Source organism: Pezoporus wallicus, unplaced genomic scaffold (assembly GCF_028554395.1).
Source record: "Pezoporus wallicus isolate ANWC-B61680 ecotype Strahan unplaced genomic scaffold, APGP_CSIRO_Pwel_v1 contig_8787, whole genome shotgun sequence".
Taxonomy (NCBI): Eukaryota; Metazoa; Chordata; class Aves; order Psittaciformes; family Psittacidae; genus Pezoporus; species Pezoporus wallicus.
The window spans coordinates 152645-171131 of NW_026638420.1; the positions used below are offsets into that span (position 1 = coordinate 152645).

An 18487-nucleotide genomic window follows, 5' to 3' on the forward strand; every position below is an offset into this window, starting at 1 on the left:
CACCCTGCACACACTGCAGGTACCCTGTACACCCTGCTTGTACCCTGCATACCCTGCCTACCTGCACACCCTGCCTGCATCCCCTCAACCTGCCTGCACCCTGCACACACTGCAGGTACCCTGTACACCCTGCTTGTACCCTGCATACCCTGCCTACATGCTGCACACCCTGCCTGCACCCTGCCTGCATCCCCTCAACCTGCCTGCACCCTGCACACACTGCAGGTACCCTGTACACCCTGCTTGTACCCTGCATACCCTGCCTACATGCTGCACACCCTGCCTGCATCCCCTCAACCTGCCTGCACCCTGCACACACTGCAGGTACCCTCTACACCCTGCTTGTGCCCTGCGTACCCTGCCTACACGCTGCACATCCTGCCTGCACCCTGCACACACTGCAGGTACCCTGCACACCCTGCTTGTACCCTGCATACCCTGCCTGCACTCTTTACAACCTGCCTGCACCCCGCTTAGTACTCTGCATACCTTGCCTGCACGCTTCACATCCTGCCTGCACCCTGCACCCACTGCCTGCACCCTGCACATCCTGCCTGCACCCTGCACACACTGCAGGTACCCTCTACACCCTGCACGCCCTGCTTGTACCCTGCATACCCTGCCTGCACACTGAACATCCTGCCTGCACGCTGCACATCCTGCCTGCACCCTGCATACCCTGCCTGCATGCTGCACGTCCTGCCTGTACCCTGCACACACTGCAGGTACCCTGCACACCCTGCTTGTACCCTGCATACCCTGCCTGCATGATGAACATCCAGCTTGTACCCTGCACACCCTGCCTGCACCCTGCACATCCTGCCTGCTCCCTGCACACACTGCAGGTACTCTGTACAACCTGCCTTTACCCTGCATACCTTGCCTGCACGCTGCATATCCTGCCTGCATGCTGCACATCCTGCCTGCACCCTGCACACCCTGCCTGCACCCTATGCAAGCTGCCTTTATCCTGCCTTTACCACGCCTGCACCCTGCACACCTTACCTGTACAACCTGCCTGCATCCTGCCTGTACCCTTCACACCCTGCCTGTATTCTGTACACCCTGCCTGTACCCTGCATACCCTGTCTGTACAGCCTGCCTGCACCCTGCCTGTACCCTTCATGCCCTGCCTGCACCCTTCATGCCCTGCCTGTGTCCCCTGCCTGTACCCTCTGCCTGTACCCCCTGCTCGCATCCCCTGCCTGCCCTGCCTCTACTCTGCCTGCACACCCTTCTGCACCCATCCGGGTGTCTCCGGTACCAGAGGAGGGTCACAGCAGCTGACCCCCCATGAACACCCCTAAACCCAAAAGCTCTGCACAAAAGAGATGCTGAAAGGCAGGAGGATGCTTCTCTGGTGGCTTCCATTCCCCCTTAGCTCTGCCCTTGCTGCCTGTGCCAGCCCTGTGAGCTACAGCATCGTCCATCCAGCATCCATCTGTCCAGCTGCCAACCCCTCCAGGCTCTGGAGCCAGGAGAACAGAGCCCATCCCCACACCAGCATCACTCCAAACAGGTACTGCAGCTCCCAACAGTGGGGGACACCAACCTCTGGGGCTCCAGGAGGCGGTTGGGGTTTGACCAAGACATCAGGAGTTGCCTTTCCCCTTTGAAAAGGTTTTCTCTCTACCAACAAGGCTGGAAGAAGCCATTGGGAATGAGGAACAGCAGTCCTTTGCCATCACCACTGAGCTCTCTGAGGGTGCTGGGACCCACCAGGAGCATCGGAACAAGGGAACCAGCGCAGAGACAGAACGCAGGATGGAGCCCACAGCCAGATCATCCACCTATGGTCACTGCCAGCATTGGAGGGTCTCACCAAGACCCTCACCCAGGTTTGCCACTGCCAAAGCTCTGGTTTCCCCCTCAACCTGATAAACCACCATATTCCCAAATTATCTGCCAGTATCAGGATGTGGAGCCGCAAATGAGATGCCGGCGCCGGGTCTCATGGGTCAGGGAAGAGGCTGGTGATGGCCACATCCTAGGGATGGGGAGATGGGATTGCAGCTCCTGCCTTTGGGCCGACACCACGATGATGCTCCAGGGAGCCTCACCGGGGACACCGAGCGGCACCGAACAAAGCCACCCTCGGCGCTGGAAACACACCGGGAACAGCACCCGAAGGCGCTTCTCCTGCAGCCAAAGCCCATGGAGGGGCAGGGGCAGCTCCTCAAACTGCGGTGGCTCCCGGTGCCCCCCATCCAAGCACGCTGTCGGTGGTGCTCACTCACTTGGACAGGCTGAGCTTCCCTGCGGCCAAGTGGCTCTGCACCGTGTGCCAGCGGCCTCGCGCTGCCTTCCCCGCGCCGGGCTCGCTGTGGGCAGAGATGCTGCTCCTCAGGCCGTCCTCGCCGAGCCGCTGCTTGTCCCCAGGGCGGCCGTCGCGGTCCCCAGCCAACCCCGCCGCGGCCGATGCCGTCAGCTTGGCCCCTGATAACAGAGAGCCACTGGGCCGGGCCGGCGGCCAGACCCCCCCAGGACAGACAAGGAAGGAAGCCAGACGGATTGACGTAAGAAAAAGAAGGAGCCGTTCGATAGGGAGCAAGGGGGTTACAAGGGAGAGAGCCGGAAAAGGGGGGGACAGACGGACAAGAGACGGACAGACAGACAGAGAGAGAAAGAGAGACATCAGCACTGCAAAAGAAAAGGGGTCCTGGCTTTGGGGGGGGGGGGGGGTGAGCGGCAGAACCATCCAACGTACAGGGGCAAGGGGAGGGCTCGGGGTGAGGGTCCCGCTCGCCGGCAGCCCAACCCCGGGGCGGGGGGGGACCCGTCCCCACCACCGAGGGGGTGCCCCCCAACGCGCAACCCCATCCTGTGCCGCCGTGGAGAGGACGGGGGGGACCCAGCGGGAAGGAAGGGGTTGCTCGTCTCCATGGGGCGGCCCATGGGTGGCGTGCGGGGTAGCCCGGGAGGAGGAGGAGGAGGAAGGAAGGAAGGAAGGAGGAAGAGGAGGAGGAAGGCGAGTGGGTGCTGCCCATATACTCACTACACGGAGCAAACCAGGTAAGGAGAGACTCACTTGAGGGAAAGGCGCGGGTCACCGTACGGGGCGTAAGGTGAAATGTTTAGTATAAACTCCTTGGGAGGGTAGGAGCTCCATTTCTGCTGCACTGTGTTGTCATTGTTATTCCAAAAGTCTCTGTCTAGATCGCTACAGCGGCCGGAGACCAGGGCGGAGAGAAAAAAGGGAAATACAAGAGAAAGAAGCTGAATTCCTGTGAGAGGGAAGGAAAAGCAGCCCTCAAGCCCCGGAGCGCCGGGATCCTGCGGAGAGACACGGGGCTGCCCACTCCTCGGCCATCAACACGCACACGCTCACAGGAGGAGAGATGGATGGATGGAGGCATGGAGCAGGGAAGAGCTGTGGAGAGACAGGGAGCGGGCGGCTCCATTGGCTGGGGGGGGAGAGAAGGATGGTGCGGGGTTAGAGAGGTGCTGGTGAGCGCACTGTGCCCGGCACGTGTCTGCATGTCCTGGGTACATGTGTCTGTGTGTCCTGGTACATGTGTCTGTGTGTACTCACTACATGTGTCTGTGTGTCCTGGTACATGTGTCTGTGTGTCCTGGTACATGTGTCTGTGTGTCCTCACTACATGTGTCTGTGTGTCCTGGGTACATGTGTCTGTGTGTCCTGGTACATGTGTCTGTGTGTCCTCACTACATGTGTCTGTGTGTCCTGGTACATGTGTCTGTGTGTCCTCACTACATGTGTCTGTGTGTCCTGGTACATGTGTCTGTGTGTCCTGGGTACATGTGTCTGTGTGTCCTGGGTACATGTGTCTGTGTGTCCTGGTACATGTGTCTGTGTGTCCTGGTACATGTGTCTGTGTGTCCTCACTACATGTGTCTGTGTGTCCTGGTACATGTGTCTGTGTGTCCTGGTACATGTGTCTGTGTGTCCTGGGTACATGTGTCTGTGTGTCCTCACTACATGTGTCTGTGTGTCCTCACTACATGTGTCTGTGTGTCCTGGTACATGTGTCTGTGTGTCATGTGTCTGTGTGTCCTGGTACATGTGTCTGTGTGTCCTCACTACATGTGTCTGTGTGTCCTGGGTACATGTGTCTGTGTGTCCTCACTACATGTGTCTGTGTGTCCTGGTACATGTGTCTGTGTGTCCTGGGTACATGTGTCTGCATGTCCTGGGTACATGTGTCTGTGTGTCCTCACTACATGTGTCTGCGTGTCCTCGGTACATGTGTCTGTGTGTCCTGGTACATGTGTCTGTGTGTCCTGGGTACATGTGTCTGTGTGTCCTGGTACATGTGTCTGTGTGTCCTGGGTACATGTGTCTGTGTGTCCTCGGTACATGTGTCTGTGTGTCCTGGGTACATGTATCTGTGTGTCCTCACTACATGTGTCTGTGTGTCCTGGTACATGTGTCTGTGTGTCCTGGGTACATGTATCTGTGTGTCCTCACTACATGTGTCTGTGTGTCCTGGGTACATGTGTCTGTGTGTCCTTGGTACATGTGTCTGTGTGTCCTTGGTACATGTGTCTGTGTGTCCTGGGTACATGTGTCTGTGTGTCCTGGTACGTGTGTCTGTGTGTCCTGGGTATATGTGTCTGTGTGTCCTGGGTACATGTGTCTGTGTGTCCTCACTACATGTGTCTGTGTGTCCTCGGTACATGTGTCTGTGTGTCCTGGGTACATGTGTCTGCATGTCCTGGGTACATGTGTCTGTGTGTCCTCACTACATGTGTCTGTGTGTCCTCACTACATGTGTCTGTGTGTCCTCACTACATGTGTCTGTGTGTCCTGGGTACATGTGTCTGCATGTCCTGGGTACATGTGTCTGTGTGTCCTCACTACATGTGTCTGTGTGTCCTGGTACATGTGTCTGTGTGTCCTGGGTACATGTGTCTGTGTGTCCTCACTACATGTGTCTGTGTGTCCTGGGTACATGTGTCTGTGTGTCCTCTCTAGATGTGTCTGTGTGTCCTGGGTACATGTGTCTGCATGTCCTCGGTACATGTGTCTGTGTGTCCTGGGTACATGTGTCTGCGTGTCCTCAGTACATGTGTCTGTGTGTCCTGGTACATGTGTCTGTGTGTCCTGGTACATGTGTCTGTGTGTCCTGGGTACATGTGTCTGTGTGTCCTCACTACATGTGTCTGCATGTCCTGGGTACATGTGTCTGTGTGTCCTCGGTACATGTGTCTGTGTGTCCTGGGTACATGTGTCTGTGTGTCCTCAGTACATGTGTCTGCATGTCCTGGGTGCATGTGTCTGTGTGTCCTGGTACATGTGTCTGTGTGTCCTGGTACATGTGTCTGTGTGTCCTGGGTACATGTGTCTGTGTGTCCTGGTACATGTGTCTGTGTGTCCTCAGTACATGTGTCTGTGTGTCCTGGGTACATGTGTCTGTGTGTCCTGGGTACATGTATCTGCATGTCCTGGGTACATGTGTCTGTGTGTCCTGGGTACATGTGTCTGTGTGTCCTGGTACATGTGTCTGTGTGTCCTGGGTACATGTATCTGCATGTCCTCGGTACATGTGTCTGTGTGTCCTGGGTACATGTGTCTGTGTGTCCTGGGTACATGTGTCTGTGTGTCCTGGGTACATGTGTCTGTGTGTCCTCGGTACATGTGTCTGTGTGTCCTGGTACATGTGTCTGTGTGTCCTCACTACATGTGTCTGTGTGTCCTCACTACATGTGTCTGCATGTCCTGGGTACATGTGTCTGTGTGTCCTGGGTACATGTGTCTGTGTGTCCTCACTACATGTGTCTGCATGTCCTGGGTACATGTGTCTGTGTGTCCTGGGTACATGTGTCTGTGTGTCCTCAGTACATGTGTCTGCATGTCCTGGGTGCATGTGTCTGTGTGTCCTCAGTACATGTGTCTGTGTGTCCTGGGTACATGTGTCTGTGTGTCCTGGTACATGTGTCTGTGTGTCCTGGTACATGTGTCTGTGTGTCCTCAGTACATGTGTCTGTGTGTCCTGGGTACATGTGTCTGTGTGTCCTGGGTACATGTGTCTGTGTGTCCTGGGTACATGTGTCTGTGTGTCCTGGGTACATGTGTCTGTGTGTCCTGGTACATGTGTCTGTGTGTCCTGGGTACATGTATCTGCATGTCCTCGGTACATGTGTCTGTGTGTCCTGGGTACATGTGTCTGTGTGTCCTGGTACATGTGTCTGTGTGTCCTGGGTACATGTTTCTGCATGTCCTCGGTACATGTGTCTGTGTGTCCTGGGTACATGTGTCTGTGTGTCCTGGTACATGTGTCTGTGTGTCCTGGGTACATGTATCTGCATGTCCTGGGTACATGTGTCTGTGTGTCCTGGGTACATGTATCTGTGTGTCCTCGGTACATGTGTCTGTGTGTCCTGGTACATGTGTCTGTGTGTCCTGGGTACATGTGTCTGTGTGTCCTCACTACATGTGTCTGTGTGTCCTCACTACATGTGTCTGTGTCCTGGGTACATGTGTCTGTGTGTCCTGGGTACATGTGTTTGTGTGTCCTCACTACATGTGTCTGTGTGTCCTCACTACATGTGTCTGTGTGTCCTCGGTACATGTGTCTGCGTGTCCTGGTACATGCGCCTGCGTGTCCTGGGTACATGTGTCTGCATGTCCTGGGTACATGTGTCTGTGTGTCCTGGGTACATGTGTCTGTGTGTCCTCGGTACATGTGTCTGCGTGTCCTGGTACATGCGCCTGCGTGTCCTGGGTACATGTGTCTGTGTGTCCTGGGTGCATGTGTCTGTGTGTCCTGGGTAAATGTGTCTATGGGTCCTCGTCATGTGTGTCTATGTGTTCTCATCACGTGTCTGTGTGTCTCCATCACATGTCTGCCTGTCCTTGGTACATGTGTCTAATGTGTCCTTGTCATGCGTGTCTATGTGTTCTCATCACACGTGTCTGTGTGTTTCCATCACCCATGTCTGTGTGTCCTTGGTACATGTGTCTATGTGTCCTCGTCATGCATGTTTATGTGTTCTTATCACATGTGTCTGTGTGTCCTCATCATGTGTGTCCGTGTGTCTCCATCACACATATCTGTGTGTCCTTGGTACATGTGTCTTTGTGTCCTTGGTACATGGGTCTATGTGTCCTCATAATGCATGTCTATGTGTTCACACCACGTGTGTCCCCATCACACGTGTCTGTGTGTCCCCATCACATGTGTCTGTATGTCCCCATCACACGTGTCTGTGTGTCCCCATCACACATGTCTGTGTCCCCATCACACGTGTCTGTATGTCCCCATCACACATGTCTGTGTGTCCCCATCACACGTGTCCGTGTGTCCCCATCACACGTGTCTGTGTCCCCATCACACGTGTCTGTGTCCCCATCACACGTGTCTGTGTCCCCATCACACGTGTCTGTGTGTCCCCATCACACGTGTCTGTATGTCCCCATCACACAAGTCTGTGTGTCCCCATCACACGTGTCTGTGTCCCCATCACACGTGTCTGTGTGTCCCCATCACACGTGTCTGTGTCCCCATCACACGTGTCTGTGTGTCCCCATCACACGTGTCTGTGTGTCCCCATCACACGTGTCTGTGTCCCCATCACACATGTCTGTGTGTCCCCATCACACGTGTCTGTGTCTCCCCATCACACGTGTCTGTGTCCCCATCACACGTGTCTGTGTCCCCATCACACGTGTCTGTGTCCCCATCACACGTGTCTGTGTGTCCTCGCCTCCTCAGCAGCCAGGTCCTGGAAGCTCACACTGCTTGGTTAACCATGCTGCTGCTGCATGCTGGAGACCCCTCCGGGTCCCCTCCTTCCAAACCAGACCATTGCCAGCACCAAGCCTGAACCTCCTGGCTCCAGCAAGTGACCCACAGCATCCCACTATAGCTGTGTGCTGGGGGCTGTGGAGCCCAGCAGCTCCTCACTGATGTGGAGTCTTGCCCAGCCCTCATTGATGTCCAACAGTGGCTCTGGGTTGATGGAACCCATTGGAGCTGGGGATGGAGAGCCCCATGTGCCATGGCATCAGGAGGGGACGTGTGTCCTCCTCCAGTCCCCACTGTGGCCAGGAGCCCCTGACCAGGCTGTGCCCAATGGAGAGGTGCCCAAGGTAGCCCCAGATGCTTGCACCCCAATAACACCCTGGGCAGGCCAGGCCAGCCAAGGGAGGGGGTTTGCAGCAGCCTTACTGCAGTCACAGGCTATTTCCTTCTGGTTGTCCATCCCCGGCTCTTCCCAAGAGCCCTGCAGGATACCAGAGGTGTTCAGGGGGCAGAGCTGGAGCTGGGGTGCCTGGGAGAGCCCCCCTTGGCTGCCAACACCCCACCTCACTCCATATGCAGTGCTATGAGATGCCTCATCTCCCATCACCTTTCCCAACCACATCCCTGCTGCCTGTGGTCTACAGAGCTGTGCCAACCACGCACACAGGGAGGGCTCCATCAGTGTGACCTGGAGCATCCTTAGGGACACCCATACTGAGGTCCCCATGGCTCCATCCGGTCATGCCCATAGCTTGGGGGGTGAACCAAAAGGGGTTCCGGAGGGTGCTGGAGACACCCATCAGCTCTCCCACACCCCTTCTCCCATTAAGACTGGGAGATATGGGAACACTCCTGCCCCATCCAGGGGGATGATCCCATCCTGCAGCAGCCACAGGAGGAGCAGGGACCGGCGATGCTTTGGCAGCACCATGGGCATCACCCATTGCTCAATCTCCCCGGCATCCCTCACTCTGCCAAAGAGCTGGGCATGGACCATCCTGTCTGGGAGCAGAGGGACAGCCACCTCTGACCCCAAAGAGGGACTTTCCTGCTTCCAATGGGGATGGCACCCATCCGGCACGGGATGACGGGGGGGCTGGCATGGGCTGCGGCGGTGCCAGTCCCATGGGCACAGAGGCCCCTCTTCCCCCCTGCCCCTGGAACCTACTTGATGGTTTTCTTCTCACTGCGGCCTCGGCTGGAGTCCGGAGTCCCCACAGTCTCCAGGGAAGTCTTGTAACGCTTACCCTGCGGACAGGAGAGGATTGGGGGGTCAGGGGTGGAAGGGAGACCCCCCCTGCAGCAGAGGATGGGGATGGGAGTGACCAGGGCTGCAGCTCCATCACCTGGAGGGGTTGAATCACAGAAGGTTTGGGTTGAAGGGAGCTTTAAGCTCATCCAGCTCCAACCCCAACCCCTTCCACTGGAGCAGCTTGCTCCAAGCCCCTGTGTCCAACCTGCCCTTGAGCACTGCCAGGGATGGGGCAGCCACAGCTTCTCTGGGCACCCTGTGCCAGCGCCTCAGCACCCTCCCAGGGAAGAGCTTCTGCCTAAGAGCTCATCTCAGTCTCCCCTCGGGCAGGTTCAAGCCATTCCCCTTGGCCTGTCCCTACATCCCTTGTCCCAAGCCCCTCTCCAGCTTTCCTGCAGCCCCTTCAGGCACTGGAGCTGCTCTCAGGTCTCCCCTTCAGGATCCTTCTCTTGTCCAGGCTGCCCCAGCCCAGCTCTCTCAGCCTGGCTCCAGAGCAGAGCTGCTCCAGCCCTCCCAGCATCTCCGTGGCCTCCTCTGGCCTCTCTCCAACAGCTCCAGGTCCCTCCTGTGCTGGGGCGAGTTTGATTTCCCCCTTTCCCCTTACAGCTCCCCAGTCGCTGGGCTCCATCTCATCGATCCAGGCAGGAAAACTCCTGATAGCTTCATCCCTTGGTCCATAGGAGCCAACAAAGGCACCAGGGAGCTGCTGACCTGGTGGCCTGGTTTCAGCTGTAACATTTATTCTCATTCCTAGTATCTGGTGCAGTGCTGGGTTTAGTGTGAGAATGATGCTGATAACACACTGATGCTTTAGCTGTTGCTCAGTAGCACTTATCCTGACCAAGGACTGCTTAGTCTCACGCTCAGCCAGTGAGGAAGGCCACAAGAAGCCAGGATGGAGCAGAGACAGCACCCATGACCTACATCCAGAGGGGTATTCCATACCATTCCATACATCATGCCCGGAATAGAAACTGGGGGGAGTCACCCAGAAGGGACTGATCTCTGCTTGGGTCAGGCTGGGTATCAATCAGTGGGTGCTGAGCAATTGTATTGGACATCACTTGCGTTTTTGGTTTCTTTCCTTTCTCCTTTTAGTTTTAGTGTTATTTCCCTTATCATTGTTATTAGCAGCGTTATATTATACTTCAGTTATTAATATCTTCTTATCTCAACCCATGGGATTGATTTGATTCATCCTTTGATTCTCCCCCCCATCCCAGTGTGATGCTGAGTTACCGCCTGGCTCTAAACCACGACCCCCTGTCTCCTGGTCACTGTCCCTAAGGGCACAGGGGAGCAGCAGCACCCTTCCATGGCCCCACCAGGGGGCAATTTTAGCCCTAATGACCCTGAATTAATTGAGTTTCACCTTCTTGAGCGCTAGGGAAGAGCTGAGACATGATAACGGAGCTGGAGCTCGCTCCCACCTGGGGCTTGAAATCAGGGCGCTTTGCTGTGGTCTCCAATGCAGGCTGAGCACAAGCTCCCATCCAGGGAGGGCAGGAGCACAGTCAGTGCCAGTTAGCAAACAGTGAGGAGTGGGATGGGAGCAGCTGCTGGAGCAGGAGGGGGTTGTGGCCCGGGAGCATCCTTCCTGCAGGAGCCAGTGCATGGAGCTGCAGGGGTGTTGGGTCTCCCTGGATGCCTATGGGCCAGTCCTGCTTGGATCTGCAGGGATATCGGACCTCCTTGGATACCCATGAGCTAATTCTGCAGGGATCTGCATGGATACCCAGCCTCCTTCTATGACCATGGGCTGTTTCTGCTGGGATCTACAGGGATCTTGGACCTCCTTGGATGACTATGAGCTAATCCTGCCTGGATCTGCAGGGATGTGGGATCTCCTTGGATCCCCATGGGCTAATCCTGCCTGGATCTGCAGGGATGTGGGATCTCCTTGGATCCCCATGGGCTAATCCTGCCTGGATCTGCAGGGATGTGGGATCTCCTTGGATCCCCATGGGCTAATCCTGCCTGGATCTGCAGGGATGTGGGATCTCCTTGGATCCCCATGGGCTAATCCTGCCTGGATCTGCAGGGATGTGGGATCTCCTTGGATACCCATGGGCTAATCCTGCCTGGATCTGCAGGGATGTGGGATCTCCTTGGATCCCCATGGGCTAATCCTGCCTGGATCTGCAGGGATGTGGGATCTCCTTGGATACCCATGGGCTAATCCTGCCTGGATCTGCAGGGATGTGGGATCTCCTTGGATACCCATGGGCTAATCCTGCCTGGATCTGCAGGGATGTGGGACCTCCTTGGATCCCCATGGGCTAATCCTGCCTGGATCTGCAGGGATGTGGGATCTCCTTGGATCCCCATGGGCTAATCCTGCCTGGATCTGCAGGGTAGCCCAACTTTCTTGGATGCCTATGGGCTAACCCTGCCTGGATCTGCAGGGATATTGGACCTCCTTGGATGCCTATGGGCTAATCCCACCTGGATCATCATGGACCTGCAATCTCTTTGGATGCCCATGGGTGAATCCTGGTGGGATCTGCGGGGATGCGGGACCTCCTTGGATGCCCATGGACCATCTTGGAAGGAGCCAGCGCTATGCTGAGCATTGTCCCCAGCCGGGCACAGCCCAGGGCTCATGGGGACACGGCTGCTGGCCCCTGCTCTCCCAGCACAAGCCAACTGGGGCCAGTCACTCAGCGGGTTTGGCCGTGGTTCCCAAGCAGCCATTCCAGCTCCATCGAGGGCCTCTCCATTCCCAGCCTGAACGTCTTCCCGGCCAATTTATCCTTCTTTGTTCCTCTGCCAGCTTCATCCTTCGGTACAACCGGTCCTTCTCCTCCTGCTCCTCAACCCTCCATCACATCCCTCTCTGGGTGGTACCAGCCAGGCTCTCAAGCTCCTTCCCATCCACTCCCCACTGCTCCCACACCCACAGCCAAACCCCATCTCCCATTCCCAAGGGATCTCTGCCTTCCCGCTCGTTATGGCATTGCCAGGGTGGGCATCTCAAAAGCTGCCACCACCGCAGCTCTTGACCCAGATTTGAATCTGATGGTGAAGGAAACATGGCCAAGAACCAGATCCTGGTCCATGGAGAGGAGGAGGAAGGATGGAGAGGAGGAGGAAGCTCTAGCTCAAGCCAAACCCCCCTTTAGCCACAGCGGGGCTTGAAGTGGGGTGCCCTGTGAGTGTTGTAGAGCTGATGTATGGGGCACAGCAATGGCAGAGCTGCCTTATGGCACCCAGCACTGCCAGACACGGGCTGGCCACCTTCCCATGGGGCTCTTCCAGGCAGGAGCGTGCCCAGCAGGACAGGGGCCAGCTTCCTGCTCATCCCAAATATATCTATATCTCTATCTATGTATTTGGAAACTTCCCTTTATGCTGCACAAACAGTTTTGCCCAAACATTAAATTATCCCATCCCCTAAAGAGCACAAGAGAAGCTGCAGCCAGCGCCCGACACAAAGCGCTCTCGGCGTCTTGCCTTTGTCTGCCGGCATCAGTGGGCATCGCCCCCCATCCAGTGGGACCCCCATACCCAGGGCGAGGAGAAGGGGTGTCCCCCCCCCACCCCAGGCCATCATGGGACGCTCACCAGTTTGCGCTGGCACCACTGGCAGATCCCGCAGAGGACGATGGTGACGCTAAGGCTGACGGTGATGATGGCTGAGACGAGGAGGACATCGCGGGAGGGAGCCCCTATGGGGAAGCAAAGCAAAGCCAGAGCTTAGTGGGGGGATAGGGGATGCGGGTGGGCACCCAGGGGTGTCCCCAGTGTGGGCACGCAGCCCCCAAGGGGAGCTGCACAAGAGCAGGGAGGGGGAACACGGGGAATGTGGTCCACGGGCTCCAACCCCATCAGGAGACACCGGCACCATGGCCGCATCCATGGGCTCCAGGTTCCCAATGGTGTGCGTGCAGTGGGGCAGAGCTCCAGGAGCTCAGGTTGGAGCAGAGCAAAGGCTTTAATCCCTGCTGCCCCCCCCCTGGCAGCACCGGTGTGTCCAGTAAAGGTCACAGCATCACACGTGCCTCCCGCAGCACCGCGGCTCTTGTGTTGATTCCTCTTCCCCTTCACAATCACCGTCTCTTCTCCTTGCCCTCTCTCTTCCCCTTTCCTCTTTTTCTTCCTATGCTCATCCCTTCCCCATCCTTTCACCTCCATCCTCTTCCCATTTTCCTTCCTTTTCCCCACCTCTTCTTCCCTTTCCCCTTTCCCACCCCCTTCTCCTTCCTAATCACCAACTCTTCCATTTGCCCATCCCTTCCCTATTTCCTTTCCCCTTTCCATTCCTCTTTCCCTTCCTTATGTCCATCCCTTCCCCATCTCCATCCCTTCACCTTCTCAATCTTCTTCCCCACCCTTCCCCTCCTCTTTTCCCCTCTCTCCTTTCCCTTTCTCTGCTCCTTCCCCTTCCTAATGATGAATGCTTCCCCTTGCCCATCCCTTTACCTTTCCTTTTCCTCTTTGCCTTCCTAACGCTCATCCCTTCCCCATCCAAATCCCCATCCTTTTACCTCCTTCATCCTCTTCCCCTTTTCCTTCCCATTCCTCACCTCTTTCCCTTTCCCATCCCCTCCAGACAAGCCATCCCCACTTTCCTTGCAGCACCCATTCCCTTTCCATCAGAGCCCCGCAGCCACCCCACCAAGGGGGTTCCCTCTTTGGATCAACCAAACCCCATAGATTCACCCCAAACTGTGCACTGCGGGCACTTGGCAGGGGCAGGAGCTGCTGCCTGACCCAGCCTGGCCTTGGGGCCACCCTTGAGGACCCCAAAAGTGGGGATGGATCCTTCTGCTGCGCCAGCATCACCCCCTTTGAGTGCTGTGGGTGGGTACGGGTTAATGCAGGTATCTCCCATCCACCCTGTCCTGCACCCAACCACCCCCACTACTGGGTGCCCCCATCATCATGCTGCCAGCAAGGGGGGTGGCCCTGGCACCCTAAGAGGATGAACATGGACCTAAGGTGCCTTGGGGGGGGGGGGTCCAGCGCATCCCCCATCCCACCATAGCCCTTTTCCCATGCAAGACCCCCTGTATGGCATCCCCCCGTGCAGCTCAGCATCCCGGGATGGGGAAGCCCATTGCTCGAGCGGTGGGAAGCGGTGCTACCCTCTAAATATTAAACACTGATTGTTAATAATTAATTCACCCGCAGCCCTTGTTATTGTAATGAGATTTGCCAACGGCTCAGAGGCTGCCGTGAGTCAGAGCAGCCGCGATCGGGGCTCAGGCATCCCCTGGGCACGTGGTGGGGTCCTGCCTCTATTCCATAGGGAGCAAAGGGGATGGAGGCAAGAAAGGGGATGGAGCTTTATAACAGCACCTTCAGCAGCCACACGGGTGCTGCTGAGTGGGGTGAAGGGGTTAGAGGGCGGTGAATGGGCTTGGGGGTCCTGGACCACTCCAGCGCTCCATCACTGGTACACGTGCTCCCTGCATCCAAACCCAGCGCGGGGCCCCTCCATCCCTCCTGGGTCACGAGGAGCCTGTGTATAAAGCTCGCTTAGCAACTGTTGCCTAGGAGGGAATTTGGGACCAGCCCTTAATTTCAAACATTTATAAAGCCCAGCTACATCAGCTGCTTGGGGAGGGGGTAAAGCAGCCATTGGGGTACAGCCCCCCCCCCCCCCCCCCAGGATACTTGGGTCGTGGTGGTGAGAGAACCCAAGCAGTGCAGCCCATGGGCTAAATGGGCAGCCTGGTGTGGTTAAGATTTAGGGTGAGCCCCCCTCTGACACCAAATGTGTCTCCCCACAGCCCCGATGCCTGCTTGGGGACAATGTGGTATGTGGAGAGCAGGGTGACCTGCTTGGCTGCTGTGCAAGAGGTGAGAGATGTAGGGTCAAGTTCATCCTCAATTTAATCAGGCATGAGGGAAATTGTGGAATCATAGAACCATGGAATGGTTTGGGATGAGGGGAGCTTAAAGCTCATCCAGTTCCAATGTCCATCAGTCAGGGGCACCTTCCACTGGAGCAGCTTGCTCCAAGCCCCTGTGGCCTTGAACACTGCCAGGGATGGGGCAGCCACAGCTTCTCTGGGCACCCTGTGCCAGTGCCTCAGCAGCCTCACAGGGAACAACATCTGCCTTACATCAAAGAGGAAAGGACAGAGGTGCTGCCATGGTGCAAAGGAGGGATTACCCTGCTTGGGAGGGAGAAATCCAGGACCAAGGGGCTTGGGGAGGGATGCTCGTGCTGGTTCCTATGCTGGTACCTGCCCCCGGCCTAAACTGAGTTGTCACCACAGCCCCAAGCCTGGCAGCACCCAGTGAACCTGATGATGGGGACCTGCCCGGTGGGCTCCACGGCCCCAGTGACCTCCAGGTTCATCCACACTGGTCCCTATGTATGGAGGCTCCTACCCCTCCCCAGCAGGGAAACAGGTCCCTGTGCTGGCCCTGTCCCCAGCGCTGGGGGACAGATGCTGACCCCCAGGCTCTGCTGCCCTCAGCACCATTGAAAGGACTCATTTTCCAGGCAATTAACACTGGTTCATTAGAGAAGCTGAGTGGAGCAGAGCTCCTGGTTTGGCCCCAGCCTTGGGGGCTGGCCTGGTACGCTGCATGGGGTCCCCATGCTAGCTCTGTGCCTGGGATGCTTGGCATAAGGATGCCATGGGGCGGGTGGCTGTGGGACCTCAGCTCTGTGCACTGGAGGGTCCACAGCCTTGTTCTGGGGTCCCTGCATCCCACCCCCATCACACCCCCCCTTCACTGATCCTGCCCCATCCCAAAAGAGGAGCTGCTCCATGAGCCAGAGACCCCACATCCTCCCCCTTGGAGGACATCAAGGTCTCCCCAGGCTGGCAGTGGAGGCTGGGGAAGGAGCCAGCACAGCCCTGCAGCTCTGTCATCAGTATTCAATGCCACTTGACGGGCTATAATTCCACTTTTACAGCCGGTTATTGATGAGGGGATTACCTGCCTCGTTAGATCCACAGCTCTGCAGCGTGGGGTTTGTGTGGTGCTGCCACAGGGACAGGGCTCCTGCACCTGGAAACAGCATCCCTGCACACAGGGAGAGGGTCTGCATGGACAAAGTGCCCCTCAGCATGGAGGACCCATGCCCTTGGACGAGCAGGACACCCCGCAGCACCCATAGGAGTGCGTTGGGAGATGAGGCTGGTGGTGGCATCGATGGCATCGTGCCACCGGTGCTTATCCCCCCTAAGCCGCCGCTCCTGCAGGCGTGGAATTAGCTGCCTCCGGAGCACGGCCGAGCTGTGGCCTTTGTGGCTGAGGAGGAAACACTTCAAAACCTGACCTCAGCGCAAGGGAGAGGTGCGGAAATCCGAGAGGGATTTGCATGTCCTTGTGGGGTTTGGGGCATCTCGTGGCTTTGTGCAGCCCGCTGGCTTTGCATCACAGGGGTTTTGAGCATCTTGGTAGCCCTGTGTACACTGAGCTCTCAGGGATGGGCATCCCTCAAGTCCAGCACAGTGAGACCTTGGTGCTCAGTTCCCCCTGATTCCCTTCCCCATGGCATGGATGCTGTATCCCTGTGTCCATCCCTGCGCTCAGACTCAATCAACAGCTCCCCCATCGCTCCCAGTTCCTCACCATGGACCTGCACCAAAGGCCATGGTCCTGGAGCAGCACTTCCCACCATGGCATGTGGCAGCACTGGGAGGACAAAGCACTTGTGAGGGGCATCCAGCTCAAAAGGCACTTGGATGGGATAAAGAGGCTGGAAATCTCTTCCACGGAGTGGCAAATGGCCAAGGGCTTTGGATGAGTGGTGGGCACAAGCTGCCAGCATCTGCCAGCACCATCTCTGAGACTGACCTCTCCATAGTGAGGATGGCGCTGGCCATGCTCTCAGGGCCATATTGTTGGGTGCAGAGCCCAAAATACCTGTGTTGAGCATGGCATCCCCCTGCTGCCGCTCGGTATCCCCATCTCCCCGAGCATCCTCCCCTCCTCTTTCCATCTCCATCAAAACCCCATCAATACCCAGTACCCGGAGGCAGAAATCAAAGCGGACGGACCCCCCTCCAGCCCCAGCCACTCTTTGGAAGTGCAGATCAAAGCTCATCCCCACAGCCAGCACGTCAGAGCTCCATGCAGAGACACGGCACCGCGTGCCAGCCCGCCTGCCGCCGCCACCACCGAGCGTGCCAGCCCGAGCCGGCAGCGGAAACACGTGTGTGCATGGAGAGGGAATGGGAGAAGGTGCCAAGGGAGCGGTGCAATCCCACCACATCGTCATGCTGCGAGCCGTGGAGCTGGGGTGGGATGTGACGTGGAGCACAAGTTGGGATGATGGTGCTGAGGAAGGGATGGAGCGGGGCTGGAGCAGCTCCCGTATGGAGCCAGGCTGGGAACATTGGGGTTGTTCAGCCTGGAGAAGAGAAGCTGCGTGGAGAGCTCAGAGCAGCTTCCAGTGTCTGAAGGGGGCTACAAGGATGCTGGAGAGGGACTCTTCATTAGGGACTGGAGCGATAGGACAAGGGGTGATGGGTTCAGACTGAAACAGGGGGCATCCGGCTTGAATGTAAGGAAGGAATTCTTCACTATGAGGGTGCTGAGGCGCTGGCACAGGGTGCCCAGAGAAGCTGTGGCTGCCCCATCCGTGGCAGTGTTCAAGGCCAGGTTGGACACAGGGGCTTGGAGCAAGCTGCTCCGGTGGAAGGGGTCCCTGCCCGTGGCAGGGGTTGGAGCTGGATGAGCTTGAAGCTCCCTTCCAACCCATTCCACGATGCCATGGGAACGGGGCTGATCCTGCCCTGCGTGGCATCAACACATCTCCACGTGCTGCTGCGGTGGATGGCCGCGGGGCGGGGAGCGAGGCGACCACGTTGCCACTCCGGGGCTTCCCAGATGCTGTTTGCCTGGCGCCAGGCCATTAATTCCTCCTCTTCTCCTCCTCCCACTCATTTGCTCGATATTTCCCAAACCTCTTATTTTTAGGTTGCAGCTGAAAAGCTGTGAATTTGCAGCTTTCGCTCCGGTGCAGGAGCCCGGGTGCAATGCGGGTGGGAGCCGGGCAGGACCACGGTGGAGCAGGAGAGACCCAGGTGCTCAGTGCAGGCAGAGGGACAAGGACCGGGCATGGAGGTGCTGCCAGGATGCAAAAGCTCCGAGGGGGGCTGAGCCCTCACCAGCATCCATGGAAACACCATGATGGGCATTTTGGATGTGCCACGAGGCAGAGTTGGTGGCCACAGGGCTGGAGGGATGAGGTGGTTGTGGGGATGCCAGGGGCTGTGTGGCCATAAGGTGCTCAATGAAGGATGCTGGCTGTCCCAGGGTCCTGGCCAGTGTCCCGCTGTTGGACAAGCCTCAGAGGAGAGGCCCAGCGCAGTGATGCAGCTCAGCACCCCAGGCATGTCCAAGGGGGAGCAGGCGTCTGTTCTGCGCCTCTGTCTGTCTATCCGTGCGTCCTCCTCTCCAACACATCCATCCATCCATCCATCCATCCATCCATCCATCCATCCATCCATCCATCCATCCATCCATCCATCCCTCGTACACATCTGCTTCTCCATCCAGCCATCTGTCCGTCCCCCGGAGCTGTCAATCTGTCTGTCTCTGCCTCCTCCACACAATG

At 57.3% G+C, this 18487-nt stretch overlaps 1 protein-coding gene across 5 annotated transcripts in view; it reads right to left on the bottom strand.

Moving 5' to 3' along the window:
- The window catches only part of SYT7 (synaptotagmin 7), a 39026-nt gene that overhangs the window by 14800 nt on the left and 5739 nt on the right, over nucleotides 1-18487 (bottom strand). For 4 of the 5 annotated variants that reach the window (XM_057410642.1, XM_057410641.1, XM_057410640.1 and 1 more), the window contains exons 2-5: nucleotides 12523-12626; nucleotides 8875-8954; nucleotides 3029-3160; nucleotides 2238-2453 (exon numbers count right to left, since the gene is read on the bottom strand). In XM_057410642.1, the coding sequence (XP_057266625.1) occupies nucleotides 2238-2453; nucleotides 3029-3160; nucleotides 8875-8954; nucleotides 12523-12626 (532 nt within the window). The remainder of the gene's footprint in view (nucleotides 1-2237; nucleotides 2454-3028; nucleotides 3161-8874; nucleotides 8955-12522; nucleotides 12627-18487) is intronic. The other variant, XM_057410643.1, reaches the window with a different exon arrangement.